Source organism: Lampetra fluviatilis, chromosome 36 (genome assembly GCF_964198595.1).
Source record: "Lampetra fluviatilis chromosome 36, kcLamFluv1.1, whole genome shotgun sequence".
NCBI classification, from domain to species: Eukaryota; Metazoa; Chordata; class Hyperoartia; order Petromyzontiformes; family Petromyzontidae; genus Lampetra; species Lampetra fluviatilis.
Window position 1 is genome coordinate 9896466 of NC_136310.1, and position 14724 is coordinate 9911189.

At 52.9% G+C, this 14724-nt stretch overlaps 1 protein-coding gene across 2 annotated transcripts in view; it reads left to right on the forward strand.

Moving 5' to 3' along the window:
• Positions 1 to 5681: 5681 nt before the first annotated feature.
• Positions 5682 to 14724, forward strand: part of LOC144945172 (tumor protein 63-like) — a 22842-nt gene continuing 13799 nt past the window's right edge. For both annotated transcript variants that reach the window (XM_078873461.1, XM_078873463.1), the window contains exon 1: positions 5682 to 5811. In XM_078873461.1, coding sequence (XP_078729587.1) covers positions 5770 to 5811 — 42 coding nt within the window. In that variant the 5' untranslated portion in view covers positions 5682 to 5769. The remainder of the gene's footprint in view (positions 5812 to 14724) is intronic.

Sequence of the window (14724 nt, forward strand, 5' to 3'; positions counted from 1 at the left end):
GAGGGCGGGAGGGAGAGAGGAGCCAAGGGAAGGAGGGCGGGAGATGGGAGAGGAATGGAGAAACGAGAGCACGTGGGAAGGGGGGGGTCGGGAGAGATGAGATGGAGGGAGGCGGAGAAGGAGCGGGCACGCGGGGAGAAGGGAGAGGTTCGGAGTGGGGGGTGGTCACACGGAACCCACGTGGTTTACATGAGGCTTGAGCTGGTTTAGAGATCTGTAGGTGAGAGGGGGTGGTCATAGTGGGAGTGGTCACACGGAACCCACGTGGTATACATGAGGCTTGAGCTGGCTCAGAGAGTTATGTCCGTGCCAACATTCGTTACGGGAAATTCATTTTAACATTGGTTCACGTTGCTGTAACTATCTGCAGTGTTTACAACGAGCAGAAACCCGGGGAACTTCTGCGGCTAAAGGATAGCGAATATGTACCAGTGGGGAGATGTTAACTCCCTCGCCTGGTATGCAGCAGGTCGTGGCGTCGATCCCGACCCTGACGCCTGCTGCTGTGTATTTGGAGTTTGCGTCTCTCTCTCTCTCATCATCATCACGGTGGCTAGGAGATGTTAACTCCCTCGCCTGGTATGCAGCAGGTCGTGGCGTCGATCCCGACCCTGACGCCTGCTGCTGTGTATTTGGAGTTTGCGTCTCTCTCTCTCTCATCATCATCACGGTGGCTAGGAGATGTTAACTACCTCGCCTGGTATGCAGCAGGTCGTGGCGTCGATCCCGACCCTGACGCCTGCTGCTGTGTATTTGGAGTTTGCGTCTCTCTCTCTCATCATCATCACGGTGGCTAGGAGATGTTAACTACCTCGCCTAATATACAGGAGGTCGTGGGCCTTATACGGCCCGCGGGCCATATAAGGCCCGCGAAATCATTTGGTGTGGCCTTGCCAAAGCAACCGCAGGCAGGACTCGAAATTAAATAAATCTCGGAGCAAACCTGGAAAAGCAGTATGCGAGTAGCAACATCATCATCACCAGCAGCTAACATCGCACGCCTCGTCAAGAAGCAGTTACAGCCATCACATTAGGGGCGAGTTCATAAAATGTTTGACAAAATAATAACAGGCTAATTTTTTAAGTTGATAATTTTGTATGGCCCGCGAATGATGTTATCAATATCCAAATGGCCCTTGGCAGAAGGAAGGTTCCCCACCCCCCCTGGTTTAGAGCATCTGGCCGCTATAGATGTCCACACAATGATAAGCCACTTCCATGCGCTGCCAATTGTGACAGCCAGTTCGCTTCTGCAACAACAACAAAATAGCTATGCACGCTCAATGGCCTCACCTGGTAAAATACAAATAAAAAAAAATTGTCGTAATACATCACATTGACAATGGAATCTCTAATGCTCTACACAGGCCGCGATAATTAGCATAAAGGTCACGTGACTGAAAATGCGCCAAGATTCCTGCTGCCCCACCCCAGCCCCGCCCCCCGCCCCACCTTCACCCCCCCCCCACCCGCCCCGCCCCTCATCTCACCTGCTGCAGGATTTTTGTTTTGTTGCACCTGGGACCACGTGACCTTTGCCCCGGCTGCACCTGCCGCACGCGCCGCTCCCAGCGCCCTGGGGGGTGGAGGGGGGCGGGGCCAGGCGAGGGGGGCGGGGCTGTGGGGCGTGGTCAGTGGCTGGGGGCGGAGTTCACGCCGCTTAAAGCGCGGGGCGAGAGGCGGCAAGAGGGGAAGGAGATTAGGGGAGTGGGGGGGGGTCGTAGGGGGAGGGGGGCAGGGGGGCAAGGGGAAGGGAGGCAGGGGGAGGTAGGCAGGGGGAGGGGGGCATGGGACAGGGGGGCAGGGGGAGGGGGGCAGGGGGGAAGGGGCAGGGGGGCAGGGGGAGGGGGGCATGGGGCAGGGGGAGGGGGGCAGGGGGCAGGGGGAGGGGGGGAATGGGGCAGGGGGAGGGGGGCAGGGGGAGGGGGGCATGGGGCAGGGGGAGGGGGCAGAGGGAGGTAGGCAGGGGGCAGGGGGAGGGGGGCATGGGGGCAGGGGGGCAAGGGGGGGGGAGGTAGGGGACAGGGGGCAGTGGGGGGGAGAGGTAGGGGACAGGGGGGCAGGGGGAGGGGGGCAGTGGGAGGGGGGCAGGGGGGGGAGGGAGGCAGAGGGGGGCAGGGGGGAGGGGGGCATGGGGCAGGGGGGAGGGGGCAGGGGGGAGGGGGGCAGTGGGAGGGGGGCAGGGGGCAGGGGGAGGGGGCATGGGGCAGGGGGAGGGGGGAGGGGGGCAGGGGGAGGGGGGCAGGGGGCAGGGGGAGGGGGCAGGGGGAGGGGGGCAGGGCGTGATAAATTGGGACGCCAGGACTGGCCGCTGCTTCACAAGCACCACGACTCCGACACGCGCCGCGTCAATAACAACACGGAGCGCACGCGCGCGTGGGGGGCCTTCAAAGGGTGACATGCACACAGACGACGCTTCGGGCAGTGGCCCTTCTGCATAGCTCCGTCTCCACCACGTGGACGGAGGGGAGGGAGAGAGTGATGAGTGAGTGACGGGTGTCAGAGTGATGAGTGAGTGATGGGGGGAGAGTTGGAGGAACGGAGGAGAGGAAGAGATGGGTAAGTGATGAGTGTTGGGTGAGTGTTGGTGAGTGTTGGGTGAGTATTGGGTGATGTTGGGTGAGTGTTGAGTGAGTGATAGTGAGTCTCGGGTGAGTGTTGGGTGAGTGTTGGTGAGTTGGTGAGTACTGGGTGAGTGTTGGTGAGTACTGGGTGAGTGTTGGTGAGTGTTGGTGAGTGTTGGTGAGTGTTGGGTGAGTGTTGGTGAGTACGGGGTGAGTGTTGGTGAGTGTTGGTGAGTGTTGGTGAGTACTGGGTGAGTGTTGGTGAGTGTTGGTGAGTGTTGGGTGAGTGTTGGTGAGTGTTGGTGAGTGTTGGGTGAGTTTTGGTGAGTACTGGGTGAGTGTTGGTTGAGTGTTGGGTCAGTGTTGGTGAGTGTTGGTGAGTATTGGTGAGTGTTGGTGAGTACTGGGTGAGTGTTGGTGAGTGTTGGTGAGTGTTGGGTCAATGTTTGGTGAGTGGTGGTGAGTGTTGGTGAGTACTGGGTGAGTGTTGGTGAGTACTGGGTGAGTGTTGGTGAGTGTTGGGTGAGTGTCGGTTAGTACTGAGTGAGTGTTGGTGAGTACTGGGTGAGTGATAGGTGAGTGTTGGTAACTGTTGGTGAGTGTTGGTGAGTGTTGGGTGAGTGTTGGTGAGTGTTGGTGAGTACTGGGTGAGTGTTGGGTGAGTGTTGGTGAGTGTTGAGTACTGGGTGAGTTTTTGGTGAGTGTTGGGTGAGTGTTGGGTGAGTACTGGGTGAGTGTTGGTGAGTGTTGGGTGAGTGTTGGGTGAGTACTGGGTGAGTGTTGGTGAGTGTTGGGTGAGTACTGGGTGAGTGTTGGTGAATGTTGGGTGAGTGTTGGTGTGTGTTGAGTGAGTGTTGGGCAGTGTTGGATGAGTGTTGGTGAGGGTGAGTGTTGGTGAGTGTTGGGTGAGTGTTGGTGAGTACTGGGTGAGTGTTGGTGAGTGTTGGTGAGTATTGGGTGAGTGTTGGTGAGTGTTGGTGAGTTTTGGGGTGAGTGTTGGTGAGTGTTGGGTGAGTGTTGGTGAGCGTTGGTGAGTACTGGGTGAGTGTTGGCGAGTTTTGGGTAAGTGTTTGGTGAGTACTGGGTGAGTGTTTGGTGAGTGTTGGATGAGTGTTGTGGGTGGTGTGTTGGTGTGTGTTGGGTGTGTACTGGGTGAGTGTTGGGTGAGTGTTGGGTGAGTGTTGGTGAGTATTGGGTGGAGTGTTGGTGAGTGTTGGTGAGTTTGGGTGAGTGTTGGTGAATACTGGGTGAGTGTTGGATGAGTGTTGGTTGAGTGTTGGTGAGTGTTTGGTGAGTGGTGGTGAGTGTCGGGTGAGTGTTGGTGAGTACTGAGTGAGTGTTGGTGAGTGTTGAGTGAGTGTTGAGTGAGTGTTGAGTGAGTGTTGGGTGAGTGTTGGATGTGTGTGTTGGGTGAGTGTTGGTGAGTGTTGGGTGGTACTGGGTGAATGTGGTGAGTGTTGGTGAGTACTGGGTGAGTGTTGAGTGTGTGTTGGTGAGTGTTGGGTGAGTGTTGAGTGAGTGTTGGATGAGTGTTGAGTGAGTACTGGGTGAGTGTTGGTGGTGTTGGTGAGTGTTGAGTGAGTGTTGGTGTGTGTTGGGTGGTTGAGTGAGTGTTGGATGAGTGTTGGTGAGTACTGGGTGAGTGTTGGTGAGTACTGGGGAGTGTTGGTGGAGTGTTGGTGAGTGTTGAGTGAGTGTTGGTGAGTACTGGGTGAGTGTTGAGTGTGTGTTGGTGAGTGTTGGTGAGTACTGGGTGAGTGTTGGTGAGTATGGGGTGAGTGTTGGTGAGTGTTGGGTGAGTGTTGAGTGAGTGTTGGTGAGTATGGGTGAGTGTTGAGTGAGTGTTGGATGAGGGTTGGTGAGTACTGGGTGATGTGTGGTGAGGGTTGGATGAGTGTTGGGGTGAGGGTGGTTTGGTGAGTGTTGGGGGTGGTATGGTGTGTGGTGAGTGTTGGTGTGGTGTTGGTGGTTTGGGTGAGTGTTGGGTGAGTGTTGGTGAGTTTGGGTGAGGTGTGGGAATTGGGTGGGGTTGGATGAGTGTTGGTGGTGGTGGGTGAGTGTTTGGTGTGTGGTGGTGAGTGTCGGGTGAGTGTTGGTGAGTACTGAGTGAGGTGTTGGTGAGTGTTGAGTGAGTGTTGAGTGAGTGTTGAGTGAGTGTTGGTGAGTGTTTGAGTGAGTGTTGGTGAGTGTTGGTGAGTGTGTACTGGGTGAATGTTGGTGAGTGTTGGTGAGTACTGGGTGAGTGTTGAGTGAGTGTTGGTGAGTGTTGGGTGAGTGTTGAGTGAGTGTTGGATGAGTGTTGAGTGAGTACTGGGTGAGTGTTGGTGAGTGTTGGTGAGTGTTGAGTGAGTGTTGGTGAGTGTTGGGTGAGTTGAGTGAGTGTTGGATGAGTGTTGGTGAGTACTGGGTGAGTGTTGGTGAGTACTGGGTGAGTGTTGGTGAGTGTTGGTGAGTGTTGAGTGAGTGTTGGTGAGTACTGGGTGAGTGTTGAGTGAGTGTTGGATGAGTGTTGGTGAGTACTGGGTGAGTGTTGGTGAGTACTGGGTGAGTGTTGGTGAGTGTTGGTGAGTGTTGAGTGAGTGTTGGTGAGTACTGGGTGAGTGTTGAGTGAGTGTTGGATGAGTGTTGGTGAGTACTGGGTGAGTGTTGGTGAGTACTGGGTGAGTGTTGGTGAGTACTGGGTGAGTGTTGGTGAGTGTTGGATGAGTGAAGGCGACTGATTTATCTTTATACGCGGGGCAGGAGAAAGTGGTCTGTCCAGTTCCTGTGCTTGGAGGCGCTACTGAGACAGGTGACATCCCGGGGGGTGGGGGGGTGGGGGCTAGCGTGTGGGGGGGTACAGGTGTGTCATCCCCCTCGGGGGGGGGGGCGGGGACAGGTATAAAACAAATCCCAGAGAGACTCACAGATCAGAAGCTTGCGAATGCGCTGACACTCACTCCGAGCACGACTCCAGACATCCTGACACAGAAGAAGGAAGGCACTCACTCACTCCTCACTGTGTCACTCTCGCCGCGTGGCACAGAGTCGATGAGAGTGGCAGGGGAGAGAGCAGCAGCAAGTCAGGGTTAGGGGCTGAGGGCGGGTGAATGACAGAGAGCGAGTGGGTGAGTGGCAGAGGGTGCAGGGAGAGGCGAGCGTGAGGGTTTGGGGAAGAGTTGTTGGGGAGAGTTCATGAATTAGCGACACGGAGGAGATCCGCACGATGCTGTACGTGAGCAACACAAGCCAGGCGCAGTATGGAGGGGTAAGTGTCACACGTACACACACACACACCTACACACACACACCTACACACACCTACACACACACATGTACACACACACACCTACACACACACGTACACACACACCTACACACACACACCTACACACACACATGTACACACACACCTACACACACACACCTACACACACCTACACACACACATGTACACACACACACCTACACACACACGTACACACATGTACACACACACACATGTACACACAACTACACACACCTACACACACACATGTACACACACCTACACACACACGTACACACACCTACACACACACATGTACACACACCTACACACACCTACACACCCCTACACACACCTACACACACGTACACACACACACCTATACACATACATACACACACACGTACACATGCGTACACACATACACACACACACCTACACACACCTACACACACCTACACCCACACCTACACACATGCATACACACACACGTACACACACACGTACACACATACACACACGTACACACACACACACACCTACACACATACATACACACACGTACACACATGTACACACATGCACACATACGAACAAAGACAAAGATCCCCGTATAGCCTTCACAGCCTGTATGAGCAAGTTCTGTTTGCAAGCACCTATGAAGGCCGGCACGGCGCACGAGGGGGTGGGTGGCCAGCACCACGCCCGGCGATGTTTGCACACCGCGCCAGGTACTCATTTGAGGCTGAGTCGACCTAGGGGGGGGGCCAACGACACCGTCAGCGGTGTCGTTGGCCGTGATCGGGAATCGAACTCGGGTCTGCCAGGTTCGTGCCCGCAGCGCGCTCACCGCTGCGCCACCGCTCCCCCACACGCGTTGACTGATTCCACTCGCCACTGATGATAGCCGGGAATGGTCGGCGTGGAACTCGGGTCGGCGTGGAACTCGGGACGCCGGGTTCGCAGAACGATGCGCTAACCACTGCGCCACCGCTCCCTCAGGTATTACATGGAGCGCACACACAATACAGAGTGACACACACACACATGTATCTAAATGTATGTGCGTGTATCTATTTAGATACATATACATACTACACACAAAAGACAAAGATCCCCTGTATAACCTTAACAGTCTGTTGGGGCAAGTGCTGTTAGCGAGCACATATGAAGGGGTGGGTAGTCAACAACCACGACCGACCGCCTTTGTCTCCCTAGTGGCGATGTTTACACACCGCTACCAGGTACTCCTTTGAGGCCGAGTCGATCTAGGGGTAGCCGGGACCTATTCAAATAATCGTCAGCGGTGTTGGCCGTGAGCGGGTAATCGAACCCGGGTTCGGAGCGCAGCTTAGCGCTAACCGCTGCACCACCGCTCTAAATAAACCCACACGTATATACATAGCACACACACACGTGCACACACACACACGTGCACACACACGCACACATACACACGCACACATGCACACACACACGTGCACACACACACTACACACACACGTGCACACACACACGTGTACACACACACACGTGCACACACACACTACACACACACGTGCACACACACACGTGCACACACACACTACACACACACGTGCACACACACACGTGTACACACACACACGTGCACACACACACGTGTACACACACACACGTGCACACACACACTACACACACACGTGCACACACACGTGCACACACACGTGCACACACACGCACGTACACACACACACGTGCACACACACGTACCTGTGTGCGCACACGTGGTTCCTGTGCACAGGTATGCATGCATGGTTGTACTGTATAGGCATTATGTAGCAAAGACAAAGATCCCCCGTATGGCCTCAACAGACTGTTGGGGCAAGTGCTGTTAGCGAGTGGCACCGATTGGAGACCGGAACGGCACACGAGGGGGGTGGGTGGTCAACACCACGCCCGGCCGCCTTTGTCTCCCCAGCGGTGATGTTTAGACGCCACACCAGGCATGTATTCATTTGAGGCTGAGGCGATCTAGGGGAGCCCCAGGATTGGTTTCAGATTTTCGCCGCTCGTGTTGATGGCCGTGAGCGAGAATCGAACTCATACCCAGTACATATACGCACAGTACATATACACACAGTACACATACACACAGTACACATACACACAGTACACAGTACACATACACACAGTACACATACACACAGTACACATACACACAGTACACATACACACAGTACATATACACACAGTACATATACACACAGTACACACAGTAAATATACACACAGTACACACAGTACACACACAGTACATATACACACATAGTATACACAATATACACATAGTACATATACACAGTACATATACACATAGTATACAAACCGTACACACACAGTACACATACACAATTACACACAGCACACACACCGTATACACACACACACAAGCACCGTACACACATAGTATACACACATAGTATACACACATAGTATACACACACGCACGGTACACACACACACCGCACACACACACACGCCACGCACACACACACACACCATACACACACACACACACGCCGAACACACACACACGCACCGTACACACACACACGGTACACACACACGCACCGTACACACACACACACCGTACACACACGCACGGTACACACACACCGCAACACACCGTACACACACACCATACACACACACCGTACACACACACACCGTACGCACACACACACACACCGTACACACACACCATACACACACACCGTACGCACACACACACCGTACACACACACACAGTGACCACTCGTGTGAGCTCGAGGGTGACGAGGTGTTACCTGTATCGAGCTGTTCACACGTGCGCGCGTGACCCGCCTGGTATGTGTGTGTCTGTATGTATCTGCGTGTGTGTGTCTGTATGTATCTGCGTGTGTGTGTCTGTATGTATCTGCGTGTGTGTGTCTGTATGTATCTGCGTGTGTGTGTCTGTATGTATCTGCGTGTGTGTGTCTGTATGTATCTGCGTGTGTGTCTGTATGTATCTGCGTGTGTGTCTGTATGTATCTGCGTGTGTGTGTCTGTATGTATCTGCGTGTGTGTGTCTGTATGTATCTGCGTGTGTGTGTCTGTATGTATCTGCGTGTGTGTGTCTGTATGTATCTGCGTGTGTGTGTCTGTATGTATCTGCGTGTGTGTGTCTGTATGTATCTGCGTGTGTGTGTCTATGTATCTGCGTGTGTGTCTGCATGTATCTGCGTGTGTGTGTCTGTATGTATCTGCGTGTGTGTGTCTGCATGTATCTGCGTGTGTGTGTCTGTATGTATCTGCGTGTGTGTGTCTGTATGTATCTGCGTGTGTGTGTCTGCATGTATCTGCGTGGTCACTACGCTGTGTGTGTGTCTGTATGTATCTGCGTGGTCACTGCGCTGTGTGTGTGTCTGTATGTATCTGCGTGGTCACTGCGCTGTGTGTGTGTCTGTATGTATCTGCGTGTGTGTGTCTGTATGTATCTGCGTGTGTGTGTCTGTATGTATCTGCGTGTGTGTGTCTGTATGTATCTGCGTGTGTGTGTCTGTATGTATCTGCGTGTGTGTGTCTGCATGTATCTGCGTGTGTGTGTCTGTATGTATCTGCGTGTGTGTGTCTGCATGTATCTGCGTGTGTGTGTCTGTATGTATCTGCGTGTGTGTGTCTGTATGTATCTGCGTGTGTGTGTCTGCATGTATCTGCGTGTGTGTGTCTGTATGTATCTGCGTGTGTGTGTCTGCATGTATCTGCGTGTGTGTGTCTGTATGTATCTGCGTGTGTGTGTCTGTATGTATCTGCGTGTGTGTGTCTGCATGTATCTGCGTGGTCACTACGCTGTGTGTGTGTCTGTATGTATCTGCGTGGTCACTGCGCTGTGTGTGTGTCTGTATGTATCTGCGTGGTCACTGCGCTGTGTGTGTGTCTGTATGTATCTGCGTGGTCACTGCGCTGTGTGTGTGTCTGTATGTATCTGCGTGGTCACTGCGCTGTGTGTGTGTCTGTATGTATCTGCGTGGTCACTGCGCTGTGTGTGTGTCTGTATGTATCTGCGTGGTCACTACGCTGTGTGTGTGTCTGCATGTATCTGCGTGGTCACTACGCTGTGTGTGTGTCTGTATGTATCTGCGTGGTCACTGCGCTGTGTGTGTCTGTATGTATCTGCGTGGTCACTGCGCTGTGTGTGTGTCTGTATGTATCTGCGTGGTCACTACGCTGTGTGTGTGTCTGTATGTATCTGCGTGGTCACTGCGCTGTGTGTGTCTGTATGTATCTGCGTGGTCACTGCGCTGTGTGTGTGTCTGTATGTATCTGCGTGGTCACTACGCTGTGTGTGTGTCTGTATGTATCTGCGTGGTCACTGCGCTGTGTGTGTGTCTGTATGTATCTGCGTGGTCACTGCGCCGTATGTGTCTGTATGTATCTGCGTGGTCACTGCGCTGTGTGTGTGTCTGTATGTATCTGCGTGGTCACTGCGCTGTGTGTGTGTCTGTATGTATCTGCGTGGTCACTGCGCTGTGTGTGTGTCTGTATGTATCTGCGTGGTCACTGCGCTGTGTGTGTGTGTCTTTGTGTATCAGTGACGATTTCTTTATTGAGCCGGTCCTATGCCTTCCCCGAGGGTCGACTCAGCCTGAAATGAGTACCTGGTGCGTTGTGTTGAAATCTGCACTGGGGAGACAAAGGCGGTCGGGCGTGGTGCTGGCCACCCACCCCCTCGTGTGCCGTGCCGGCCTTCATACGTGCTAACAGCACCTGCCCCAACAGTCTGTTGAGCCTATACGGGGGATCTTTGTATCTATAGATATTGGGTGTATTTCCCCGTGTGTATGTATATATGTTGTGTATATACATTGTGTGCATACGTAGTGTGTGTGCTGTATATACATTATGTCAATATATTGTGTGATACGTGTGTGTGTGTACATTGTGCCAATACATCCCGCACCTACGATTAGCACGGTTGGCTACGTACGGTGCGAAAGAATTTCAACATACAGTACACACATGCAGCATGTGTGTTAGCTGTGTATATACAGCACTGTGTGTATACAGTTCGATTGTTACACTGCGTGATTGTGTATGGGTGTGTGGATGGTTGTGTGTGTGTGGGTGGTTGTGTGTGTGGATGGTTGTGTTTGTTACCTGTGTGTGTAGGTGTGTGTGTGTGTGTTACCTGTGTGTGTGGATGGTTGTGTGTGTGTGGGTGGTTGTGTGGGTAGGTGTGTGTGTGTTACCTGTGTGTGTAGGTGGTTGTGTGTGTGTGTGTTACCTGTGTGTGTGGGTGGTTGTGTGTGTGGATGGTTGTGTGTGCGGGTAGGTGTGTGTTACCTGTGTGTGTAGGTGGTTGTGTGTGTGTGTGTTACCTGTGTGTGTGGGTGGTTGTGTGTGAATGTTACCTGTGCGTGTAGCTGGGTGTGTGTGTGTGTGTAGGCGGGGTGACGGTGTAATGCTGTAATGCGTATGGGTGTGTGTGCATGCATGTAGGGAGTGTTAGGAGGGTGTGTTCGGGTGAGTGGGCGTGTGGCGGTGAGTGTATGCGGTTTGTGGAGGGTGTGGAGGGACAATGATTGCATGGTGGATGTATGCAATAGATGGTGTATGCGTGCATGATGTATGCTCTATGTGTTGTGTATGCTGCGTAGTGTGTGTATGATGCATGGTGTATGTGCGCATTGTGTGTGATGCGTTGTGTGTGGTGCATGGTGTATGTATGCATTGTGTATGATGCGTTGTGTATGCGTGATGCATGGTGTATGATACGTTGTGTGTGTATGATGCATGGTGTATGTATGCATTGTGTGTGATGCGTTGTGTGTGGTGCATGGTGTATGTATGCATTGTGTATGATGCGTTGTGTATGCGTGATGCATGGTGTATGCTACGTTGTGTGTGTATGATGCATGGTGTATGTACGCATTGTGTGTGATGCGTTGTGTGTGGTGCATGGTGTATGTATGCATTGTGTATGATGCGTTGTGTATGCGTGATGCATGGTGTATGATACGTTGTGTGTGTATGATGCATGGTGTATGTATGCATTGTGTACGTATGCATGGTGTGTGTATGCAAGGTGTGTGTATACTGTGCACCGTGTGTTGTGCATGTATGATGGTGTACAGTATACACAGATGCTATCGCCTAGGTGGTGTAGAATCGGTTACCGGTTTTCGGAACGGCTAACCGTTTTCGGTGGAGCCGTTCAATTCACGAACGCACACGAAGCGACACGGCCTCGGGTCACCCTCCATGCTCGACGATTCCAAAGATAAAAGTGCAGTCAGGCCCTGCCGAAGGGAATGGGGTGCATGCCCACACGCTGCCCCACCGCACGCAACTCACTCGCTTGCTGCTGCTGCTGTGTACAGGAGGTCGTGGGTTCGATCCCGACCCTGACGCCTGCTGCTGTAGATTTGGAGTTTGCGTCTCTCTCATCATCATCACAGTGGCTAGGAGATGTTAACTACCTTGCCTGGTATGCAGGAGTTCGTGGGTTCGATCCCGACCCTGACGCCTGCTGCTGTATAGTTGGAGTTTGCGGTGTCTCTCATCATCATCACGGTGGCTAGGAGATGTTAACTACCTCGCCTGGTGTACATGAGGTCGTGGGTTCGATCCCGACCCTGACGCCTGCTGCTGTATATTTGGAGTTTGCGGTGTCTCTCTCTCTCATCAACATCACGGTGGCTAGGAGATGTTAACTACCTCGCCTGGTATACAGGAGGTCGTGGGTTCGATCCCGACCCTGACGCCTGCTGCTGTATATTTGGAGTTTGCGGTGTCTCTCATCATCATCACGGTGGCTAGGAGACGTTAACTACCTCGCCTGGTGTACATGAGGTCGTGGATTCGATCCCGACCCTGACGCCTGCTGCTGTATATTTGGAGTTTGCGGTGTCTCTCTCTCATCATCATCACGGTGGCTAGGAGATGTTAACTACCTCGCCTGGTGTACAGGAGGTCGTGGGTTCGATCCCGACCCTGACGCCTGCTGCTGTATATTTGGAGTTTGCGGTGTCTCTCATCATCATCACGGTGGCTGGGAGATGTTAACTACCTCGCCTGGTATGCAGGAGGTTCCGTGGGTTCGAACCCCCGACCCTGACGCCTGCTGCTGTATATTTGGAGTTTGCGGTGTCTCTCATCATCATCACGGTGGCTAGGAGATGTTAACTACCTCGCCTGGTATGCAGGAGGACGTGGGTTCGATCCCGACCCTGACGCCTGCTGCCGCTGTATATTTGGAGTTTGCGGTGTCTCTCTCCCCGTGGTCGCGTGGATTTTTTCTCCGGGTCTTCCGGTTTTCCCCTCCACATTTAGAATCAACATCACACGCGTCTCGAGCAGCCTTGCACTTTCGTTTTCACTCGATAAAAATGTACAATGTTAATACAAAAAACATGTGGTTTGCTGAAACAGCTCCCAATCAAATTTTTTTTTATTATGTTTTATTTTTGTTATTTTATTATTTCCCTTCTACGTGACTTTACCGAAAGAACCAAGAAGAGGAAGCTCCCAATCAGATCATTCTTGATGACGAACGCTTGTGTTTGCGATCGAAACGTCGTAGTTTTTTGTTATTTTTTGTAATTTTCTTTGAACCTATCTACGTGACTTTACCGAAAGACCCAAAGAATATGAAACAAAGTAGCTGCTGCTTACGTGCGCGTGCTTAATTCGTGTCTCCACGAGTGACTTTTCAAGACAAATCTGGCGACGTCTCGCACCCCCAGGAAGGAGCGTCTCGCACAGAGGGTGCGAGACGCGCCACGGGTGAAGAAGAACCACCGATTTGGAGTGTTTGGCTGCTACACGATGATAAGTCACTTCGTTGAGGTATCATTTGTGGACAGGTCGCTTCTGAAAACAGGGCTACATCGCTCAGCGGGCATTAAATGGTGAAATAAAAATAGTAAAAAAAAATAAGCAGCTAAGCACCTTTGTGGTTATTGTCGGAGATTTTATATATGTGCGGAAAACCGGTAACCGTTATATTACCGGTTAGAGCAGTTGTTCTTAACCTTTACTGCAGCCTGCAACCCCTTTGGTTCCCAGATTAAGAACCACTAGGTTCGAGCAACATTGGTCTGTGTACGGGTGTGACGCGTGCAGCGACGATTATCTGGACAGGTCCAGGGCGTCCACCAGGTCGACTCAGCCTGAAAATAGTATCTGGTGCGATGTGTTAACATCGTCACTGGGGAGACAAAGGCGGCCAGGCGTTATCCCGACCACCCACAACCCCTCGTGTGCCATGCCGGCCTTCATAGGTGCTCGCTAACCGCACTTGCCCCTACAGTCTGTTAAGGCTATACGGGGGATCTTTGTCTTTGTCATGTATGTTGAACTTCTTTCGCACCGTGCCTAGCCAACCGTGATAATCGGGGGGCACGGGGGGCACGGGGGGCACGGGAGGCATGGGCGTGTTGGCTCGGTACTCACAAGTCTCCAATCGGTAACTATTCATAAACAGTATACATTGAATCACTGTTCATCAGGACACAAGTTGAATCTCTACCGAGGCTCTCTATTCACTCGCTCTGAAGAAGGGCCATTGCCCGAAACGTCTCATGCTATATATTATTTTTCGTTCATTTTAAAGTCGCGCCAGTGTCGTCATTATTGGTGGTCGTGTTGCACCACTCCGAACAAGGATCCGTGTGGAGTGGTCGTAGCCCGTGTGGTGTTGTGGCGTGTGACGGAGGGAGGAGAGGGGTAGGTTGGGGGGTGAGGGAGGGAGGAGAGGGGTAGGTGAGAGGGTGAGGGAGGGGGGTAGTTGGGAGGGTGAGGGAGGAGAGGGGTAGGTGTGAGGGTGAGGGAGGGAGGAGGGGGGGGTAGGTGGGGGGGGGGGGGTGAGGGAGGGAGGGGAGGGGTAGCTGGGGGGTGAGGGAGGGAGGAG